Source organism: Acaromyces ingoldii, assembly GCF_003144295.1.
Source record: "Acaromyces ingoldii strain MCA 4198 unplaced genomic scaffold FA10scaffold_1, whole genome shotgun sequence".
In the NCBI taxonomy this organism is placed as follows: Eukaryota; Fungi; Basidiomycota; class Exobasidiomycetes; order Exobasidiales; family Cryptobasidiaceae; genus Acaromyces; species Acaromyces ingoldii.
The window spans coordinates 3,787,708-3,807,675 of NW_020290247.1; the positions used below are offsets into that span (position 1 = coordinate 3,787,708).

The window sequence follows — 19,968 nt, forward strand, 5'->3', positions numbered from 1 at the left end:
AGGAGAGGACTGCAAGGTGAAGCTGGAAGATGTCCGCGGAGAGAATGGCCTCGAGGGGTGGGTCAAATTGAAATCTTTCCGGCCTCGGGCACTTTTCCGCGCGTTTTGACATTCCCAGTCTGACTGCACTAGAGGCACGGATCAAAAAGGACGACTTCTTGTTTGTTTTTCCTGCCTTTCTTCCCTCCCAGCCCCACGCCCTTCACCATCTCACACTAGTACCAGCCCTGCGCAAATGTCGGCGGCATCTTCCGAGCGCGAGCGGGACAAGGAGAGAGCAGACCTTGAGGCGAGGCCGTCGGCGCCAAAGAAGAAGAGCACCTGGCTTCCGGACTGGATCATCGACAATGTCACGAATGTCGAGAGCCTCAAGGTGCTCCTGCGATGCTGGCTCGCCGCGTGGGCCGGCCTCATCCTCATCATCCCCGGACCCTCGCTCCGAGTACTGGGCCAGGCCGCTTTCTTCTCGTCGATGCTCGTGTTCATGGTGCCCCCTGTGAGTAGACGAGCAGTTGTCCTCCTGTTACGAAGAGCTTGACTGACGAAAGATGAAATTTAGTCAATGGCCGTCTCCATCTTCCTCTTTGCCAACCTGACCATCGTCATCGGGTGCTGCCTCGGCTGGGCATGGGGCGCTGCCGGCATGGCTGCTGCCCTGCGTGCACGCGATCGCACTTTTCTCGCTCAGCAGCTCCAACGCACCCAGAGCGATGTCGCCGGCGCCACAAACCCAGAGGTCGAGTACCAGCGGATCATCTTCGAGGGTCGCTTCCTGGACGTCAAGTCGACGGCCATCTTTGGCATCTTTCTCTGCACGGGCGCCTACTTTGCCGCCGTCATGCAGGTCAAGATGCCCAAACTCAAGATTGCCGCCATCTTCTTCTGCATCGTCCTCGATGTCCTCTGCTCCTATGGCCCTCTCTTTCCCTTTGGACAGTACACGCTGGCCACCATTTTTCTCATCCCCATTGGCTGCAGCGTCGCCATCTCGCTAGCCTGCTCCTTTCTCATCTTTCCCCGGACGCTCAATTACGGATGGCAGATGCAGCTCGTCAAGGCCATGCGTCTCGGCAGGTCCATCCTCGGTGTCCACCGCGACGCCCTCGCTCGCGTCGCCTCGCCTTCAGAAACAGACACGCCGGCGCAGGTCGAGGCCAAGACGGAACCCAAGCTGCGCACCATGCATGCCGGCTTCGTCGGCCTCGCCCAGGCTCTCGGTGGTCAGACTGGCTTCCTGGAGCTCGAGATCTCCTACGGGCGCCTCTCGGCGAAGGACCTGGCGGCCATCTTTCTCAGTGTGAGGCAGGCAGGTGTCAAGCTTCTTGGTCTCAACGCCTTTCTCCACCTCTTTGAAGGCTCCGATCTCGTGGATGAAAACGTGCAGAGCACAGCGAGAGAGACGGAGGAGCACCAGCGAAGAGGCGCCAAGGCTCAGGCCCCCATTCAGCTCCACGAGACGCACCAGCTGCTCCGCTACCGTAAGGTGGCGCGTGCGGCCGAAAGAGAGAACCACGTCGAGCTCAAGACGCTGCTTGCCATCCTCGAGGAGGCGGCCAGGCCCCCGCTAGAGGCCGCCGACAAGAGCCTGGACACGATGGCGACCTGGTTCGAGGAGAGCTGCAATCGCAAGCGCAGCTACCGCCACGACGAGTGGGTTCGCAAGCTCAAGGAGTCGGCCGACTCGCTCGAGACCAGCCTCAAGGTCTTTGTCGAGCAGGAGCGCTTTCAGCTTATCCGTCCCTATATGCATCTCTTCAAGAAGCGCGGCACCATCGACTCGGACACGATTGATCAATATATTCCTGCCGAGAATCGCGCTGCCTTTCGCAAGGGAGCCCGGCCCCTCTATACGACATTTGTCTTTGCCGCCAACCTGTGCATCTTTGCAGAAGGTCTCATTCAGCTCAATCGCGACGTGCACAAGCTCGCGTCGAAGCGGCCAAAAAACCGGCTTTGGTTCCCCTCTGGACTGCGAAAGCTCGGAAATGTCCTCGTCAGCAAGGCTGTCAACACCGGCGGCGCCTTTCATTTCAGTGATGGTCATGCACCCGAGGCAGACCCAGCCTCCCTGTCGACGGACTCTTCATCGCTGGCGACATCAACATCGGACACTGTTGCCGACTCGGAAGACCACCAGGAGAAGTCCAAAGATGAAGCGGCTGGTCACGACGAGAGCCCTTCCAAGACGCCGCCCAAGAAAGAGAAGAAAGCCAAGAGCAACAGTCGATCAAAGAAGAAAGCAGCCAAGTACGCCAAAGATGCCGATGCCTTGGCTCCAACGAGCTTCATTCACCACATTGGAAGGGCCCTCGCGTCGGCGTGTGACTTTGTCGGATCGCCCACGGGCCTGTACGCGCTCAAATTTTCCATCGTCTCCTTCGCCCTGTGGATTCCTGCCGTCCTACCTTCGACGGCCGAGTTCGTCTACATGAACAGGGGGCTATGGGCTCTCATCATGGCTCAGACCGGCCTCGCGGTCCTGGGAGGAGAGTTTGTCTTCTCTCTCATCTCACGTGTCCTCGGCACCGGCTTCGGCATCGTCCTGGGCATGCTCTTTTGGTACATCTCCACGGGCCGCGGAAACGGCAACCCCTACGGGCTGGCTGCCACCTGTGCTGTCGGCTTCATCCCGATCATGTTCATCCGACTCTTTGCTCCGCCCGCTTTTCTGTTCTTTGGCATCATGTTCGGCGTCACAACCGTCCTCGTCACCGGTTACAGCTGGATCGATTCCCACCTCTTTGTGCTAGCCAACAGCGGAATCGGCTACGACGTTGCCTGGCGGAGAGGACTGCTCGTCCTGATTGGTGTTGCCGCCGCTTTTATCGTCACAATCTTCCCCCGGCCCGCCTCGACACGGGCCATGATCCGAGAAACTTTTGCGAGGAACACGGCAGAGATTGCTCGCCTCTACTCGACCGTCATTCAGGCGTGGATCGTGATCCGAGAGGAGGAAGGCGAGGGAGCTGGTTCGCTCAAGGGCCACCAGCAAAGCGATGACAAGGCAACCACCGCCCAGCTCCAGGCAGGATTCCGAAACCGCTTTGTGGCCTCTCAGGGAACGCTGGCATATTTGGATCAGCAGATCAAGATGGCCTCGCTCGATTTCCCCATCCGTGGACGTTGGCCAAGAGAACGGTACGAGGAGCTCTTGGTGGTCCAAGCGCGCCTGCTCGAGTCCCTATCGCAACTCTCTTCTTCCCTCGCGGGCCTTGACGAAGACTGGCGGTCAAAGACGCTCCAACTCACCGCCATTCTCGATCCTGGAATTATCTCTGAAGTCAGCATGACCTTGGCGTTGCTTGGACAGGCTCTCATGACCGGCATCGCCCTGCCACATGCGTTCCAGAATCTGCTCGAGACGACGTTGCATTATAATAGTGTTGCCCGTGCTGTCGAGTACAGCATCGAGCGTCAGCAAAGGCCGGCATCCGATGAAAACAGCGGGCGTGACGGACAAGAAGAAGGACGAGCAGAAAATAAAAGCGTCAACGAGCTCGACCTTAGCCTGGCAACGTTGCGAGACCCTCAATTCATGCGCCACGCAGCTGCTTTGATGGCGCTCATTCAATTTGTCCGTCAGATCGACCGCTTCAAAGCCGTCGTCGGCGACCTTGTCGGCGAGATCGCCCTGCCCGGCTTTGATCGCCTCAAGGATACCTATGATGACCGAATGGGCCGCGCCTTCCCGAATTATCAGTAATAATCACTATACTCTGCCACAACCTTACTACGTTCTACGGCCTCTCTTGCTTGCAATGCAAAATTTTGTTCCCCTAATGTTCCTGTTTCCTCTTCTGCGAAGGCTGTTCAGTGCAGTATCGAGGCGCTGTCAAACCGTCGGAATTTCAAAAGCGCGCGAAGGGCGTCGGCGGCCATAGTGAGGGGGCGTGCGCGGTTCCTGGTCGGAATTGCAACCAGGAAAGGCTGGGACGCGATTCCGACGAGAGATTCCGACAGTAGTAGTAATTTTCCTCTCCAGTTTGGCCGCCTTCCTCTTGGCGTAACGACACGAACGGTAGAGCTAAAATGCGGAAATGATAGAGCAAGGAGTATATCTTGCGATGCGGTACAAGTAGAGTCATAGTACAGGCAGATTGAATTATTCCGCGACAGCTAGTGTAGTAGTAGTGTGTGTTTTGAGACAGCACAGGTTTGCGTGCAGGACATCGTACCTGCTCGCTCAGGCGACGTCACACTGCTCTACCGGGAATGACACCGAAAAAGTTAAAAGGGCGGCATTGCTTCGATGGAATGACTGGCCTCCCACTCCTCAACAAGCTCAAGTAGCTCTTCTCCCCTTCAGAAGCGCCTTCGAAAAGAAAACCTCATCACAATGTGGACCTCACTTGCGTCAGCTTCCTTGGTCTTCTTGATCCTCTATGGTGGGTCAAGTGCTCTTCGCTCTATGTCGAGGCCGAAGCTGAACATCGACCATATCCATTGCCTACAGCAATCGTCTTTGCTGTTCTCACAGCCCTCTACGCAACGGGGCGGATCAAAGTCCGCTCCCGGTACTCGGTCCTTTACTTTCACGTCATCATCCGCCTTGCCTCACAGGGCTGCGGTGTGGCCTTTGGTAATATCGGCTACGACAATGTCAATCTCCTCGTCGCCTACTTTGTCCTAGGTGCCGAGGGCTACTTCACCCTGGTCCTCTGCACGGCTCGCTTCCTCGTCAGCTGGCACAATCACCACTTTGGAGACTCGTGGCTCGAGGCCAGGGGCAGGTTTGACGGCATGAACATAGCCCAGCGAATGGGCGCCATCTTCTCGCTGACCAACACACGGAAGAATCCGCTGGGGACAGTTCACTGGGTGGGTGTGCCTTGTTTGCTTCCCTCTTTCGATGTGGCCTAGCCTACTCATCACGGTTCTCGCCGCAGCTCCTCATTGCAGCGAATGCTCTCATCATCGCCGGAGGGAGCTCCACGTCGGCAGTCTACAGCCCCGACTCGGACCTGACCCCGTCGGAGAAGCAGTCTCGACTCACAACTGCAAAGGCCCTGCGAGCCACTGGTCAGGTCATCTTCTTCATCCTCAACGTCGTCCTCTTCCTCTGCATCCTCTACACCATCAAACAAGCCAGAGCCAAGGCAAGAACGGAGAACAAGCGGGTGCCGATCTTCGCTCATCCCACGCTGCTGCTTCTCTATTGCACATTCCCCTTCCTCTGCGCTCGAGGTATCTTTGGCATTTGCCAGGCTCTCATCGCCGACCTGAACGTGAGTGCTCTTTTGTCTGCTCCGTAAGGTCTATCGACTCAAGCACTCACCTACCTTGCTTCCCATGCAACAGTACTTCAACACCAACGTGTACGACGCTAACGGTCTCAGCACACACTTTGTCATCATCGAAGCGATCCTGGCTACCATGGAGTGAGTGATCCTCCCTTTTACTTTCCAAATATGACTGTATGCTAATAGGTTAGTCTACAACAGCGAATGGGTCTCGTGTGCAATCCTCCTTGCCACATTCTATACTAGCAGGAATGACCCGCCAAAGCCAGAAATCGGAAAGCAGGCATTCTCGGCAAAGTCTTTGACCGACGAAGAGGCGACCGGTGTCAGCGAAAAGTAGCCAAGAAGCCGAAATCTTGCATCTTCTCTGTCTCCTACCTTCGTGTCCATGTCCCTTTCCCTTCTCTGTGTACACACTTTGGAAACCTTCAGCCGACACTGGCCGATAAGAAAATCAATCTCTTATACCATTTCTCTGTTCTTTTTCCCGTTGTTGAAGGCATACCATGCAGCCACGAAGTACAGCACAGTAGGATCGTCAAAAATGAATTTCGTGCGATCTGCATCGGAATAGCGCGCTCTGAAAATTGAGCTAGCCACACGCCTGCATTTTGGCTTGCAAATGACCGAGGACAGTTTAAGACTCACGCACACCTACGTCGACTTGGCTTCGCACGCCATATACGCCCCAAGAAAGACCAATGCAGGAGGCGACTGCTGGTCCGTCGACGGCCACTGGAATCTCGCCGCCGCCGGCCAAGCGGCGGCGCAAGTCGTACGCACGCCGGACGTGCCACTCGTGTCGCGCCAGGAAGCAACGGTGCGAAATCCCCGACGAGTCCCTGCTCTTGCTGCCGTCTGCGGAGCCGCTCATCGAGTCACTGGCCTGCACGAGGTGCCGAGCGGCAGAGATTCCATGCATCCTCGACGACTTTGACCGGGCGGCAAGGATCAGAATCGAGCGCAATCGGCAGAGCAATGAGAGCGGCGGCGGCGATGGCAGCAGTGCTGAGCATGCACAGCGCCGCCGACGGAGGACGGGACGGGTGGAAGCGGCTGACGGTAACGAAGACGATGATGCCGCGTCTGAGAGGGAGACAGATTATGCGGATGCTGCTGAGATCGAGGAGCAACAAAGACGGCTCGCAAGGGTACATCCCGAGGATGTCAATCGCATCGAGGAGTACTTTGCAAGGAGGAGGCCCGTGACGATCCTCATCGAGCTTGTTTCTCGCCAGCCTCGGTTCGGCACAGCTCTCCGAAACTGCAGAAGAGACAGTATGGGCAGTGGTGCAGAACTACAGATGGACGATGTTGTCGATGACGACCTGAGCCAGGTCATGTCTGCTTGGACCGAGAAGGAAGTCGTCTTATGGCTCCCTTTTATACCCTCACCGTGGTCCCTACGTCTGCGGCGGAGGCAGCAGAGACAGGCGATTTCCAAATCCGACGAGGCTTCGCAGCGCATTCTCGAGACTGTTCAGTATGCCATTGCTGCTCAAAATATGGCTCGGATCGACGACCGCCTCCGCAGGACCATCACGACAACGGCCCAGACCATCGTCGAGCAGTGTCTCGGCACCTTGATGCTCTCTTCTCCCTCTTCCGCCGAAGACTCCATGGCTCTGCAGCTCTTGGCTGCCTTTCCCGTCATATTTGGTGACCCAGGCCCGACTGCCTGCGTCGCAAAGCGTGTCGCCTTCCTTAGCCAGAGAACGGCCGGGCTCAACTACAATGCCAGCTACGGTGACGATTGCGATGTTGTGGCGGAAGCCGATCCGTACATTCTCTTCTGCAGCGCATGCGTATGGGACGGCGTCTACTCGTACGGAAACGATGACTATCTCGTCTACCACAAGTCCGACTGGTTTCTCAAGGAGAAGAAGATCGTTCAATTCCTTGGCGATCTTTCAAATCAGCCGCGAGAGGCGACTGTGGCAGAGAGGAGGCGAACGTTGGGCAAGCTGTGTGTCTTGCTTCGGGCGCTCTGCATGACCCACATTGCCAAGGCTTGGACCAGCTTCGACCCCATCGAAAAGGGCGGTGATCCAGCAGAACGAACGGCGAAACTAGGCAAGTGCCTCGAGTCCTGGGGCGAGGACATGGATCTGTATCGCGCACGCGTCGAGCACCACATTGCCATTGATGTGCGAGCGCAGGATGGCGATGATCATGACGACGAGTCCCGTTGCAAGCAGAGGATTGTTGATTGGCTCTTTCTCGAATCGGCGGCCGCTCACCTCATCATCAGCGGCAAGGCATTCTGGCGCGCATGCGAAGCCAACTTCACTCCTGCCTACCTGCGCGACTTGATCCTGGGCATCGACATCCACCCATCCATCAAGGCCTTCTCTCACCGCCATGGTGACATCCGTATGGACGCCTGCGACACCGTCTTGTCAACCATGGCGCGCATGTCTGCTGCAAGGACAGCTGCGATGGCGGGCCAGGAAACGGGAGCAGAGGACTCCGACCTGATCCCTCCACTCCTGGCCTCGGGCTACTTGCTTGAGTCAGCCGTGTTGGCCATGGACATGTTCAGCACTTGTCTCAAATTCTTCAAGGGCATGCCTAGTCGTGCCAGCTCCTGGCAGCTGTCCATGAATGGTGCTGTCCGCTTCACGGGCAGCCTCAATCGCGTGCCCATCGAAGAAGGCGGTACCGCGGCAGCTTCTGCCAAGATTGTCTCGGGTATGCTCGACATTATCAACATCTGGAAGCGTGCACTGTTCAGCTCGCGCGTTGGCGAAGGCGCAGCGACATCAGCGGGTCCCAAAGACAAAGGTCCCGCCAATGAGGATAATCAAGGTGCTGCAGATGCCTCTGCTCCAACTACTAAAGCGCAGCCAAAGCCAAACGCAACTGAAACAACAGTCGGAAGCAATGAATCACCAGGCACGACGACGACGGCCACATCGCTCCTCGAGAACTTCGACGACACAGATTGGAGCATGGCTAATCCCCTGGCCTCTTCGACTGGTGGCGACTTCAGCCACATGTTCCTCAATACCGAGGCACTTCAAGGCATGATGAATGATGTCTTTGGACGTACCGAGTGGGGCGATGTCCTCAAAGAGCTCGAAGGCGGACCTTCGTCACTTTTTCCAGTTCCTCCCATGTAGAGTTTCTCTTCACTACTGTATTATTACAAACTGCGTCTATCATTTGCCTAAAACGAAAAAAGGACTGTGAAGTACACCAACCCTCGTCTGTAGAGCACCGCTCTAGAGCGTCTTCACCATGATGAGACCGCCGCGAGTGTTGAACTGGGGCTTCTGCCGGTAGTCGCTCGGCAGCTCCTCTTCTCCCGAGCATCTTATGGCCTCTGCCAACGTCGCGCGCCTGTCCTCGACGAGGTGGAAATCCATGCGTTCGTACATTTTCACCACGACGAGATTGCCCGGCTTGATGATAATCCGCAGCGTCTGCGTCTGCGCCTTGCCGCTGTCGGAGGCCTTGTGCCTCTGGATAAAGGCATATGCCGCGTCGCACAGATCGTTGGCCAGTCCGCGCTTGCGATGGTCCACGTCGACGTACAGCGATGTGAGGTGCCAAAAGTGCCGCCCAGCTCCTGCATCTCCGCCTCGGTTCACCTGCAGCTCCTTCTCGTCGGTGACGATGGTGGGAGGTGCACCCTCAAAGGGCGCAGTGTACTCCTCCAGCGTCAGGGGCCCAACGAGCACGACTTGGCCGACCCACTCGTGCGTGTGCGTATCCTCAACCACAAAGACGCTGCGGTCCGTGCGTGTGAGCCTGGCCAGCTTCGCCGCATCAGACAGGCCAGACTCGCTGGCCAATGTAGATGAGAATGCGTCGGGAGACTGTGTTAAGCCTTTGAGCTTGAGATTGGAGTAGAGTACAGAATAGGCGGCGAAGTTCGGTGCGGCGGCGGCGCCGTCGCCACTGCCGTCGCCATTGCCACCGTCAATTTTGGGAAGTACAAAGGTGCGGTATAGGGCCTGCCGGGTCATGTCGACTCGTGGAAAGTGTGTGTACAGCGAATGCTAAGGAGGGAGAAAAAGGTGCAGGGAAAAGAAGGGGGGAAGATGGACAGAGGAGGAGGAGTTTATGGAAATGGCGCGTCCTCACGACACCTTATCACGGAACTTCGGAAAATTCGCAGGGAATATAAAGGACTAGACTCTATGTAGCCGCGACCGGTCGCTGCGACGCGTTTGACGGCTGGAGGCTGGGATCAATGGCCGAGGGAAAAAGATCTTCAAAAGAGTGCATCTTGCCCTCGAACAGCGAGTTCACCAAGAAGCCGGGGCTTACGGCTGTATCCGAGGGCATGCTGAGTTGCCAGTCGTAGATCTCATCGGGAAGCACCGAGGACGAGGCTGCGGCGAGCAGCGCTTGTTGAGACATGGTCGCGAGCTGCGGAGGCCCATCGGATGCGGCCGAGTGTGACTGCTGTTGCTGCTGGTGCTGCAGGACTGCTGAATCTGAATGATCCCGTTCTGGGGCACCGGAGCTCGTAGGTGGCGTGAGAGGTGGCGTTGTGCGCATGCGCTCCAGCAGCGCGCGTACGATGCTGGCCTCCTGATGTGTCTTGGTGGTATCGCATTTGCGCAGCACGCCCTCGATGCGCGATGTCAGGACACAGCGGCTCAAGAAGCCCGTGTTGGAGGCCAACTCAGCCATGAGCAGCACAGAGCAGGCTTTGAGAGATGCGGAAGAGTTTACGCGAAACGAGTCAACGACGGCGCAGCGGTTTCGGATCCGATCGCTGATGTCGAGAATATGCCGGGCGAGCGTCACGCTCGTATGGCTGGTAAGCTGTGAAAGAATGGAAAGATTCATGTGAGTCTCTCTCTTTCTCTAGCAACACTATGCATCTTTACGCACCGCAGCGTCATCGGCGTGGCTTTGGAGCTCGAGGTAGGCGTGGAAGAGGGCCTGATGCAAGAACCAGCGGTCCTTTTCCTGGCGAACGTGATCCGCGTAGAGGTCATCGTCAAAGGGGCTCTTTCCCTTTGTTGGCCAGTCTCGTGTGTAGAAGGGTGCCTCGATGCGCATGTCGGCGCTCAGCGAGGCGGCCAGCTGGCAGAAGCGCTCCTCGACGAGCTGGCCAAAGCGCCAGCCGCCTTCTGAGAGCCTTGCATCGACGAGCTCACGCACCGTCGAGGCCAGCTTGATGAGCTCGAGCGAATATCTGACCTCGCCCCATCGGTTGCTAGACAGGACACGCCTGCCCTCGGGGCTGCAATCGGCATCAGGACTGGGCATCCTTGTCGTCATTTGGGCCGGGTGAATGGAGTAAAAGAGCTTCGTCGTGGCGCTGAACCAGTCGCGGACGACGAGGAGCCACCAGCACCGGAGCAGCATCTCCTTGCGGTATCCGTCGGGATCGCTCGTCGAAAAGGGCTTCTGAATGCGATGGGCCTCGAGCGACAGCAGCGCGTTTCTCGCCCTGTGGTGAAAGTCGGCTTCAGGGTGTTTGTCGTACTGGTGGAGCAGGATAAGAGCCTGGACGCCCTCGAGGCCGAGCTGGGTGTTGCTGAGTCTCTCCATGATGGCGCATGCGTCGTCGTAGAGGTGCTCCTGCCTCTGCAGCGGCGACATGTCGCCTCCGAGCCGTTGTGCTCGTACGTAGAGGTCCGCCTGTTCGCCGTGTCGCGGTGTCAGTTGGATCGTCACGGCCATGGTAGCATACACGAGCGCCTGGGCCTCGTCGGACACGTGCTCCCCGCCGGATGCCACGGCGCGGAGATGCTCCATGAGACGGGGCATGTGGATGCAGCCATGGATGCTCGCAGCCACTCTTCCGTACTGTCACGGCGTTAAGAATTGTAAGTTGATACGCACGAATTTGCGAGCAAGGGCGAGACGACTTACAAAGACAAGGGTGATGAGCTCTTCGCAGAGGCGCAGAGAGCCCAAGAGGGAGTGCGAGGGCGTGAGGCCCATGTCGAGGAGCGCGCTCGAGGCCTCATGCTCGTCGTGGTGCAGCTTCATCTCGCGATCGGCCCGGCGCTCCCGAGCCTTGCGCACGACACGCTGGCAGTGAGCCCCCTTTGCCACGCAATGGTTGCAGGGGATGTTGCCGTCGCATCGGATCTTCTTGCGCGCGCAGTTGATGCACGAATGGTTGAGCATCGTCGAGAGTCCTTTTTTCCCTCTCGGGAATATGCTTGGCTAACTAAATCGCGGCGGGCTGATAGATGGTACGGGACTCGAAGGGTGGGGGGTATATAAAAGTGGGTGGGAGAGAGCGGTTGCCACGGAAGGGAATTTCACCTGGGCTTTCGGAATTTTCGCGCCGCATGATCCGGCCATAATCCATTTGGGTTTTCGCTGCAAAGACAAGATCGGCCTTATTTTCGCCTTTCCCCTCTTTAGGAGTAAGCTCAACGACCTGGCTTGTCTCCGCGCGCTACTTTCTTCACGTGTCCTCCTCTTACTCTGTGTGAAAAGGCAATGGTAGATTCGAGTAGCGCCCACCTCGTGCAAAGGACCCTGCCTTTCTCTGTTCTTCGAGACGCAGGCACGTCACCAAAGACGACGCCTGTGTCTCGTTCGCCTTGCAACACTGGACGACGACATGTACATCACGTGACTCTCCCCGGGTTGGTGAAAGTCCGATTTTCCTGCCCAGATGAATATGGCCATCGGCCGAAAGAAATCAGAACCTCCATCTCAACAACCTTCTTGCTCTGTTTTTTCCGGAGCGAGGACAATCTCATCACCATGGCATCATCATCGTCGACCGTGGATCGCCGCCGGATCAACGGCCCGTCCTCGACGTATTCTCCCATCTACGACAATCCACGCGCCCCAGGGCCTTCCTCTCCTGGGCCCTCGTCTGCGCATTCACCGAGGACAGGCGCTGACCGTCTCACCGCGCGGCCAATCTTTGTGCAGACGGGCCTCGTGCCGCAGGCCAATGGATCGGCCTACCTTGAGGCGGGCAACACAAAGCTAGCATGCAGCATCTATGGGCCTCGCCAGGGGCGCAACGTGGGCCAGCGCGGGTACTCGGGGAAGGCCGAGCTCAATGTCGATGTTCGCTTCGCGCCCTTTGCAGGTCGGAGAAGGCGAAAGCCTGGCAAGGTGTGTTTCGTATGCTCTGGTTCGACCTATCCTCGTTTTCTCTTTTCTCGAAGAACTTACTGACAGTTCTATCTACGTCTGTTGATCGGACCAGGCCACGGAGTCGGCCACGCTCTCGGCGCTCGTCCAGTCCGCCCTTGCTCCCTCCCTGCGCCTTGATCTGCTCCCCAAGGCTTCCATTGACGTCTTTATCACCGTGCTCGAGTCCGACGCAGCCGGCGACGGCGCCAATGGCGATTCCGACGACGAAGAGGCGGAGCAGAGCCTCGGGTGCGCCTCGCACGCGGCCACAGTCGCCTCGGCTGCTCTCGCTGATGCGGGCATCGAGATGTGGGGGCTCGTCGTCGGCCTTGGCGCATCGTCGTTCGACAAGCACGACGAACCGGGAAGCAACAGTAGCGTGCTCGTTGACGCAGCAGCCTCCGAGGCGCCTGCAGAGCAAAGGCAGCTGGCTTCCATGACGCTGTGGACCATGCCCGCGCTGGGCACGGTGACGGCCATGTCGCAGCACGGACCACTGGATCTCGACGAGCTCGATCGCATCCTCGTCATTCTCCAAAAGGCTTCGACCCATGTCCACTTTGTCGTCGCAAGAGCATTGCAGGATGGCTTTGCCGCGCGCAGAGAGATCCTGGACAAGTCACAGATGTAATTGTAGTAGTAGATATGCGGCAGAGTAGAGCGAGAGAGAGAGCACAAACAGGGGAAAGCAAATAACAATTACAACACTGCCAAACATAACGTCCGTATCATGCCGATCGGCCGGCGTTGGGATCCTTTGCGATCGAAAGGAGTTCGAGCTGTCCAACGAGATCCTGGGTCCCGTCGTCTTCTTGCTCGAATTCGCCGCCGGAATCGTCATCGTCATCTTCGACTATGCGAGCCTGCTTTGTGATCTCAAGGCCCTCCTCGTTGGCCAGGTGCAGCAGACAGATGAAGCAGAACGACGTGCTGATCTCTTCCATCTGGTCCTTTGGATACTGCTTCCGAAGGCCCCCGAGAATGTCCTGGAACGTCCGTTTATCCGTCGACACTGACGATGACGCAGTGGACGCGACCGAGGAGGCTCGTCGCATTCTGCTGCCCTCTTCGTCATCGCCGTCGTCCTCGCCAATCTCACTGGCTGCAGATTTTTCCCTCGCGAGGTCCTCTGCGATGCCCAGCTCGCTCCAGATGCGCTCCTTGAGCTTCCGGACGTCGACCTTCTTTGCCTTTTTGGCATAGTTGACATACTCTGGCCGGATGCGCTTGAGGGCCTGCGTCGCCAGCTCGTCGTCTTCAGCCTCTGCGTCGGCATCGAGCGCGTGACTGCTGGGACCTGCATCCATGGCATCGAAGCCCGCATCGTCATCAGCGAATTGCGAGGAGCCAAATGGCAGAGGAGCGCCGGCTGCGGGAGTTGTAGTCAGCTTTTCCCTTCTTTTCTTTCTCTGCGAGCATGAGGCAGTGCGACCCACCATCGTCAAAGTCGACATCCATTGTTGGCCCAGCATCTCGAGATGCAGCTGCTTGCGCCCAGAACTCCTCATCGACATCGCCAATATTCCCGTCATCATCGTCCAGCTGACCCAGTCGCCCGCCTCGTCTTCGGATGTTGAGCTTCGTGGCCGATAATTCATCAGCAATCTGACAACGGACACCTTCACCGTCCTCGACTCACCACTGCCCGCGGCTTGAGAAAGAGCCGCAGCAATTGCCGGCTCGAAAAGTGTCGGTCCTCGGGCAAGAGGTAGAGGTCCGCATCCTCCGGCATCTTTGATGAAGGCAGCAGCGTGCCTGCGCCGCCCCTGGCCACCTCAAAGAGATCTTTGGAGGACACGGCGCTTTCATCGGACAGAAAGTCGATCACGAATGGCTCCTTTGCCTTTTTGCTCGACTTTTCCGCCGGTCCCGCGTCGTCTGGAACAAGAACAAAGAAGGTTGTTCAGCGTACATTATCAAGAAATTCTGGCTGGTCAAACATCCAACCCACCCTTGCTGGTCGCAGTGACACCCGTGACGGCCTTGCGCACCTTCCAGTGCTCTGGACCGGCCCAGTTCTTGACCAAGCGCTGGTCGAAGTAGTCGAAAAAGGCGCCGTCCACCTCGCCTTCGCCATCCTCTCCGATACCTTTGATGTTCTGCAATGCCATTGTTAGATCCGGTCGGCTCGGACCCCATGCGTTCTGCGAGGGCGGGAACATCTGACCAAGAGCATCGTCGTGCCCACCGTGACCCATGTCACCAGGGCCATAACCAGCGTTGTAGTCGGCGTCTTGCCCATCGTAGCCTTGCAACCCAGCAGGTGGCCCATAGGCATCCTCCATGCCCAGCGGATCAGAAAAGACATCGCCGTCATTGGCGTATCCGAAGTCATTGCCAAAGTCAAAGTCGTCGGTGCCAAACACGTCTTCGTCCATGGGCGATGACAATGATCGGGTGAGCCCTGGCATTGCCTCTTCTGGCTTTCCAGCGTCGGCCATGAGGTCGGCGAAGGTGGATGTGTCGTCGGCAGAAAACTTGAAGGAAGCAAAGGTCGGACAGAGTTGCAGCTCAGCCAGGAGAGCCGGCAAGGGCTCGTCGTCCTCTGCAAAGTCATGCACGTCGTGTTGCTCAAAGAGCTTGAAGCGTAGTCGTCCCAGATCGATCATGTCACCTTGGCTGACCTCGATGGCAGTGGCCTGGTCATGGTCCTCGCCCTCTTCACCCCCATCGTCGACATCGCCTTCTCCGCTTCCCACGCCGGCGACATCGCCAGCGTCGAAGACAACTCTGGCGAGGTTGTCGACACCCAGGTGATTCATCAGGAGGCCACCAGCCCCGCCCTCGTCGAAGTCTGCGCTCGTCTTCTTGAACAAGGGATCCACGCTGAACTCCAAGTCGTACTTCTTGACGGCGATTTGAGAGAAGTTCTTTCCCAGGGTGGCCTCCTTTGCTCGCGATCGCTTCGACTTCTTTGAGCCTGTGGCTCCACCTCCTTCGCCGTCCTCGCCTGCGTCATCGTCGTCTTCATCTTCGCCATCCTCATTGGTACCGCCTTTCTTCTTCTTCTTGCTCCCATCGTCCCCGCCGTCGTCCTGTAGCCCGCTGAGGAGCTTACCCGTCTCGACGACGACGCTGTCCACGCGCGATGTCCAAACCTTGACACAACCGTCGAGAGTGCAAGACGCCTTTTGGAAGTTGATGGATCCATCGCCGTTGTCTGACCTTAAGAGCGACATGTCATGAAAGTAGTCAATGAGCGCAAAGCCCCATGTGTTTGTCGCATTGATTTTCTGTCGGTGAAATTCAGCACATGAACACTGTACGAACTGGCCTCGCCTTCTGGACTCACATTGTCGGTTGCCATCTTCATCCACTCTTCGAAGCTGGTGCTGTCAACATTGAGCTTGACCACTTCGCGTGCCTCGCGGTCGTGCTGCGCCGCCGCTCCAACGGCCGCTGCACTCAGGCCCACACTCCGTCGAGGGCCATTGGCGCGCGCAAGAACCGAAACGCCGGAACGCGCCGAGCTGCTCCCTCCCGTGGTCGCGGCAGTCGATGAGGAGCTGGGCGCACCGTTGCTCATTGCATGCGACGAGCTGGCGTGCGGGGCATAGTCGCTTGAGCCAGGGCCAGAATTGGCACTGTCGTCGCTCCGCAACGCGTTGGCTGAGGGTATCCGACTCTGCTTGCCGCTCGGCAGCCTCGACAGGGGAATGTTGTTCAGAGAAGAATTGGCCGACAGGGGGCTCCGAGCGCCCCGTTGCGACATGGCTTGTGAAAAGTTGCCCCTGGCCTCGCTTGCCGACGCCGTCGCTACCACTTATCTTAAGACGATGAAGAGGCTCCAACAAGTGTTGTTCTGTAGACATCGCGTCTCGGTGAGGGCGGCGCGAAATTTGCACGTGTCAAAAAATAAAACACGTGGTTCTTCGAGCATATCCACGCCAAGGGTCACCCTCAGACCCTTCCCTCTATTATTGCGATTCGCCAGAAGCGATCACCTCGAGAGCAGGGCAGCATCATGGAGAGGCGCTCGCCCAAAATGACCGTCCACTCGAGGCTCCCGCACGATGTCGAAAAGGGCCTGCCGATGTCCTCGTCTCCCCTGGGCCTGTTCCAGCGTCGGAGAAGGCTCACTGTTGTGCTCCTGCTCATGGCGGCCATGACGCTCTTTATCGTCACGGTCTCGCATCAGACGGGCCAATCGCTGACTACGTGGAACTGGGTCAAGGACAGCATGCGACCGTCGTCCGAATGGCCTTTCGGATCGAGCCAGACCGCCAATGCCGGAGCAGATGACGAGGTAAAGGTACCGGCACTTCCGCCAGCAGCTGCATCGCCCGCCTCCCATCCAGAGGCGCAAGAGTACAAACCCACAAAGGCACTCATCAGCCTCACCAACAAACTCGGAATTAGCGTAGAGGGTGCAGCAGGCGAAGCAACAGACGCGCAGCAGCAGGGACAGGGGCAAGGCCAGCTCAAGGCGTCTGATCCTGCTAGTCGAGAGGACCGTGTGCTGTTGCTCCTGAGGATGATCAAGAACCCCGACTATCATGTTCAGTACGATGACTGGCGCGGAACGCTCCTTCCTCAGACCGCTGGCGATGTGGCGGCAACGCTGAAGCGCTTCTTTGGGTCGGCCGAGTCGGCCATGTACCTCGATGACCACGTCGCTTGGCTCACCAAGCAGCACCAGCAGTCTCCCCTTACCGTCTTTTCCAAGTCCTACTGTCCTTACTCGCGCAGGGCCAAGGAGCTCCTCCGAGAGCAACATGCTAAATTCGACGTCTACGAGGTGGACCTGCGAGCCGATGCTGAGCATCTTCAGATGGCCCTACGAGAGATCTCGGGTCACCGCACAGTGAGTCTCACTGCCTCCTGACATTTCCTCCTCCTGCTCCTTCTGACCGCGACATCCTGTTCAGTTCCCTACCATCTTTCTCAAAGACGAGCTGATCGGCGGGTCCGATTCGCTTCAGCACCTCCAGGATCTGGGTGTGCTGCCAGGCATGCTTGCAGCCGCCAAGGCTCTCCTCTAGATCCATTTGTGGCTCAACTTTTCCCTCCGGGACAATCTTCTCGATGATTCTCTCTCGCTTCCTTGGCTTCCATCCTGTACAAACAACACACATACCTTGCCTGCCTTCCGCTGCTAGTACTTAGCATCTCGGCCTCAATTTGATTTGCTATTTAAGACCGGCGGTTCACGCACATGATTATTTTGTTGCCAGTTGTGTAGCGTGAAGCACAAAGGGTAATTTTCTTCCTGGACAATTTCACCTACTCGACCCTGGCAAGATATACATTCGGTAGATGGCTGTGCTGTAGAGCATATTTTGCGACTTTGTTCACGAAAAGAGCTATTTTGTAAGGCACAGAGCAGCTGGAGCTAGTAGTAGCTAGTAGTGCACGTAGCCTGTTTCGTATGGGGGGGTGCGGCTCCCGCTGCCGAAGTTTGATAGGCCGCCGGCGGCACAGACGCACGATGATACGTGCACGGATCCTCTGCGCACAATAAGTGTGGAGGGCGCGCGCGCGCGCGCTGCGAATAGTAACTGGCAGCGGGCTGGCTGACACAGGCCGATCGAGAGGAAAGTTCAACTCCCCTCCTTCGCTAGCTGCCTTTTCCCTCTACCTCCTACCACTTACATCTTCCTCCCCTCCCTCAATCAAAGAAATCTCTAGAACATGTCGCTCTCTCGCCATGTCGACGCCGATGCCCTCATGGAGGCGGCCGCGGACCACCCGCACCTGAACCTGGTGGAGCGCACCAACGAGAGCCGCCTCTCGCACGACCGCGGTGGACGCTACCGCATCGACAAGCTGCCCAAGTACACGGTCCCAAAGGAGGGCTGCACCGGCCAGGAGGCCTACAACATCATCAACAACGAGCTCACGCTCGACGGCCGCCCCACGCTCAACCTGGCTTCGTTTGTCCACGTCTCGGTGCCCGATGAGTGCAGGAGGCTGCTCAACGAGCAGGCGCAGATCAACCTCGTCGACCAGGTATGTTTTCAAAGACGAGTTCCCTTCTTCTTGCTTGTAGCTGACTCGGACGATGTCTCTCCAGGATGAATACCCTGCTACGCTGGCCATCCACGGCCGTTGCGTCTCGATGCTCGCCGACCTGTGGAAGGTGAGTCATTCAATTGAGAATGGAGGGAGAGTATGAGAGAAAGTGGAGATTGCTGAAGTGTCCTGTCTGCCAATCCAGGCCCCAGTCGAGAAAGACGAAAACGGCCATCGCAAGGCGGCCGAGGGCGTCGCCACCACGGGCTCCTCCGAGGCCCTCATGCTGGGCGGCCTGGCAATGAAGAAGCGCTGGCAGAACAAGCGCAAGGCCGAGGGCAAGTCGTTCAAGGAGCCCGGCCCCAATCTCGTCTTTGGCGCCAACTGCCAGGTGTGCATCGAGAAGCTCTGCAGGTACTTTGACATCGAGGCGCGCGAGGTGCCCATCTCGCCCGAGTCGCACTACTGCCTCGATGTGAAGAAGGCCATGGAGAAGATCGACGAAAACACAATCGGCGTCTTTGCCATCCTCGGCAGCACCTACACGGGCCACTACGAGCCCGTCCAGGAGCTCTCCGACGCCCTCGATGACCTGCAGAAGCGCACCGGCCTCGACATCCCCATCCACGTCGACGGTGCCTCGGGTGGCTTTGTCGCTCCCTTCGCTCACCCCAACCTCAAGTGGAACTTTGAGATCCCCAGGGTGGTCAGCATCAACACCAGTGGCCACAAGGTGAGTGCTCAGAACACTCTCGATCACCTTTCTCCTCTTGCTCATGCTGTAATGTTCTGCGCCAACAGTACGGAATGGTCCTTGCTGGTCTCGGCTGGGTCGTCTTCCGCTCGTCCGACGTCCTGCCCCGTGAGCTCGTCTTTGAGCTTCACTACCTCGGCTCCGTCGAGTACTCGTTTGGCCTCAACTTCTCTCGGCCCGCTGCACCCGTGCTTGCCCAGTACTTTAACTTCCTCAACCTGGGCTACGAGGGATACCGCAGCGTCATGCTCGAGAACCTCAAGAATGCCCGACTTTTGTCCCGTGCCCTTGAGCTGAGCGGCTACTACACTGTTCTCTCTGACATTCACCGTCCCGCAAACAAGGTTGCGCAGGCCGCCAAGGCCGTCGGCGTGGCCTCGGACATGGACGCCGAAAACTACATGCCGGGCCTGCCCGTCGTGTCGTTCCGCTGGTCCGACGACTTCCAGAAAAAGTACCCGCACCTGGACCAGAAGTTTATGCAGACGTTGCTCCGCGCCAAGGGCTGGATCGTGCCCTCGTACAACCTGTGCAAGGACCTCGAGGAGGTCAACATCCTCCGCGTCGTCTGCCGCGAGGACCTGAGCGAGGACATGGTCGACCAGCTCGTCCACGACATTCTCTCCATCACTGAGAGCCTCACCCAGGCCAACTCGCTCGATGCCCACCTGGAGAGCGCCGTCAACAAGAACGCCACGCACGCAAACAAGCGCCACACCAACGTCCGCAGGCACCCGCACACGCTCCCACAGGGCTCGGGCGTCAAGGGCCACGGCTATGCCAAGCAGTGCTAGATTGTTGTGAGGGTAATTTACAAAAGCAACCTTGTGATCCAAGACATGTGCGCAAAGATGATAGTCTCTTTATGTCCGAAAAGATGCCAGTCTCCCGTGATGAATAGCGAAAGAATGATTTGCTCTTGGCGAGAGGTCCTCTCTCCTCCTTGCG

General features: G+C 57.8%; 9 protein-coding genes across 9 annotated transcripts; 6 read left to right on the top strand and 3 right to left on the bottom strand.

The window, feature by feature from the left end:
- The first annotated feature begins 154 nt into the window (after positions 1–154).
- Positions 155–3,778, top strand: FA10DRAFT_299432 (hypothetical protein). Its single transcript, XM_025524721.1, has 2 exons — positions 155–496; positions 560–3,778. The coding sequence occupies exons 1-2, from the start codon at positions 236–238 to the stop codon at positions 3,701–3,703; spliced, it is 3,405 nt and encodes a 1,134-aa protein (XP_025381313.1). The 5' UTR covers positions 155–235; the 3' UTR covers positions 3,704–3,778.
- Positions 3,779–4,022: 244 nt separating this feature from the next.
- Positions 4,023–5,580, top strand: FA10DRAFT_248692 (hypothetical protein; the record flags this gene model as incomplete). The annotated part of the gene is made up of 5 exons (XM_025519499.1): positions 4,023–4,385; positions 4,454–4,818; positions 4,887–5,225; positions 5,299–5,378; positions 5,442–5,580. Exons 1-5 carry the CDS (start codon positions 4,337–4,339, stop codon positions 5,578–5,580), a joined length of 972 nt encoding a protein of 323 aa, XP_025381314.1. The 5' UTR covers positions 4,023–4,336.
- A 317-nt stretch (positions 5,581–5,897) lies between these two features.
- FA10DRAFT_264697 (hypothetical protein) lies at positions 5,898–8,420 on the top strand. The gene has a single exon (XM_025520756.1). The coding sequence runs from the start codon at positions 5,942–5,944 to the stop codon at positions 8,360–8,362; it is 2,421 nt and encodes an 806-aa protein (XP_025381315.1). The 5' UTR covers positions 5,898–5,941; the 3' UTR covers positions 8,363–8,420.
- A 44-nt stretch (positions 8,421–8,464) lies between these two features.
- FA10DRAFT_216217 (hypothetical protein) lies at positions 8,465–9,112 on the bottom strand (the record flags this gene model as incomplete). The annotated part of the gene is made up of 1 exon (XM_025518501.1): positions 8,465–9,112. A coding segment is annotated over one exon (648 nt), but the record flags the coding sequence as incomplete, so codon positions are not given.
- Positions 9,113–9,383: 271 nt separating this feature from the next.
- On the bottom strand, positions 9,384–11,339 carry FA10DRAFT_283726 (hypothetical protein; the record flags this gene model as incomplete). The annotated part of the gene is made up of 3 exons (XM_025523865.1): positions 9,384–10,019; positions 10,089–11,012; positions 11,079–11,339. The coding sequence occupies 3 exons, from the start codon at positions 11,337–11,339 to the stop codon at positions 9,384–9,386; spliced, it is 1,821 nt and encodes a 606-aa protein (XP_025381317.1).
- Positions 11,340–11,930: 591 nt separating this feature from the next.
- Positions 11,931–12,945, top strand: FA10DRAFT_225950 (hypothetical protein; the record flags this gene model as incomplete). Its single annotated transcript, XM_025518665.1, has 2 exons — positions 11,931–12,293; positions 12,388–12,945. 2 exons carry the CDS (start codon positions 11,931–11,933, stop codon positions 12,943–12,945), a joined length of 921 nt encoding a protein of 306 aa, XP_025381318.1.
- FA10DRAFT_264699 (hypothetical protein) lies at positions 12,930–16,099 on the bottom strand. The gene is made up of 5 exons (XM_025520757.1): positions 15,607–16,099; positions 14,266–15,547; positions 13,954–14,192; positions 13,751–13,892; positions 12,930–13,683 (listed from the first exon to the last, which is right to left on the bottom strand). The coding sequence occupies exons 1-5, from the start codon at positions 16,024–16,026 to the stop codon at positions 13,043–13,045; spliced, it is 2,724 nt and encodes a 907-aa protein (XP_025381319.1). The 5' UTR covers positions 16,027–16,099; the 3' UTR covers positions 12,930–13,042.
- An 809-nt stretch (positions 16,100–16,908) lies between these two features.
- Positions 16,909–17,296, top strand: FA10DRAFT_225406 (glutaredoxin-domain-containing protein; the record flags this gene model as incomplete). The annotated part of the gene is made up of 2 exons (XM_025518645.1): positions 16,909–17,118; positions 17,183–17,296. The coding sequence occupies 2 exons, from the start codon at positions 16,909–16,911 to the stop codon at positions 17,294–17,296; spliced, it is 324 nt and encodes a 107-aa protein (XP_025381320.1).
- Positions 17,297–17,771: 475 nt separating this feature from the next.
- Positions 17,772–19,938, top strand: FA10DRAFT_248696 (glutamate decarboxylase). The gene is made up of 4 exons (XM_025519500.1): positions 17,772–18,263; positions 18,328–18,393; positions 18,472–18,999; positions 19,068–19,938. The coding sequence occupies exons 1-4, from the start codon at positions 17,946–17,948 to the stop codon at positions 19,812–19,814; spliced, it is 1,659 nt and encodes a 552-aa protein (XP_025381321.1). The 5' UTR covers positions 17,772–17,945; the 3' UTR covers positions 19,815–19,938.
- Positions 19,939–19,968: the final 30 nt, after the last annotated feature.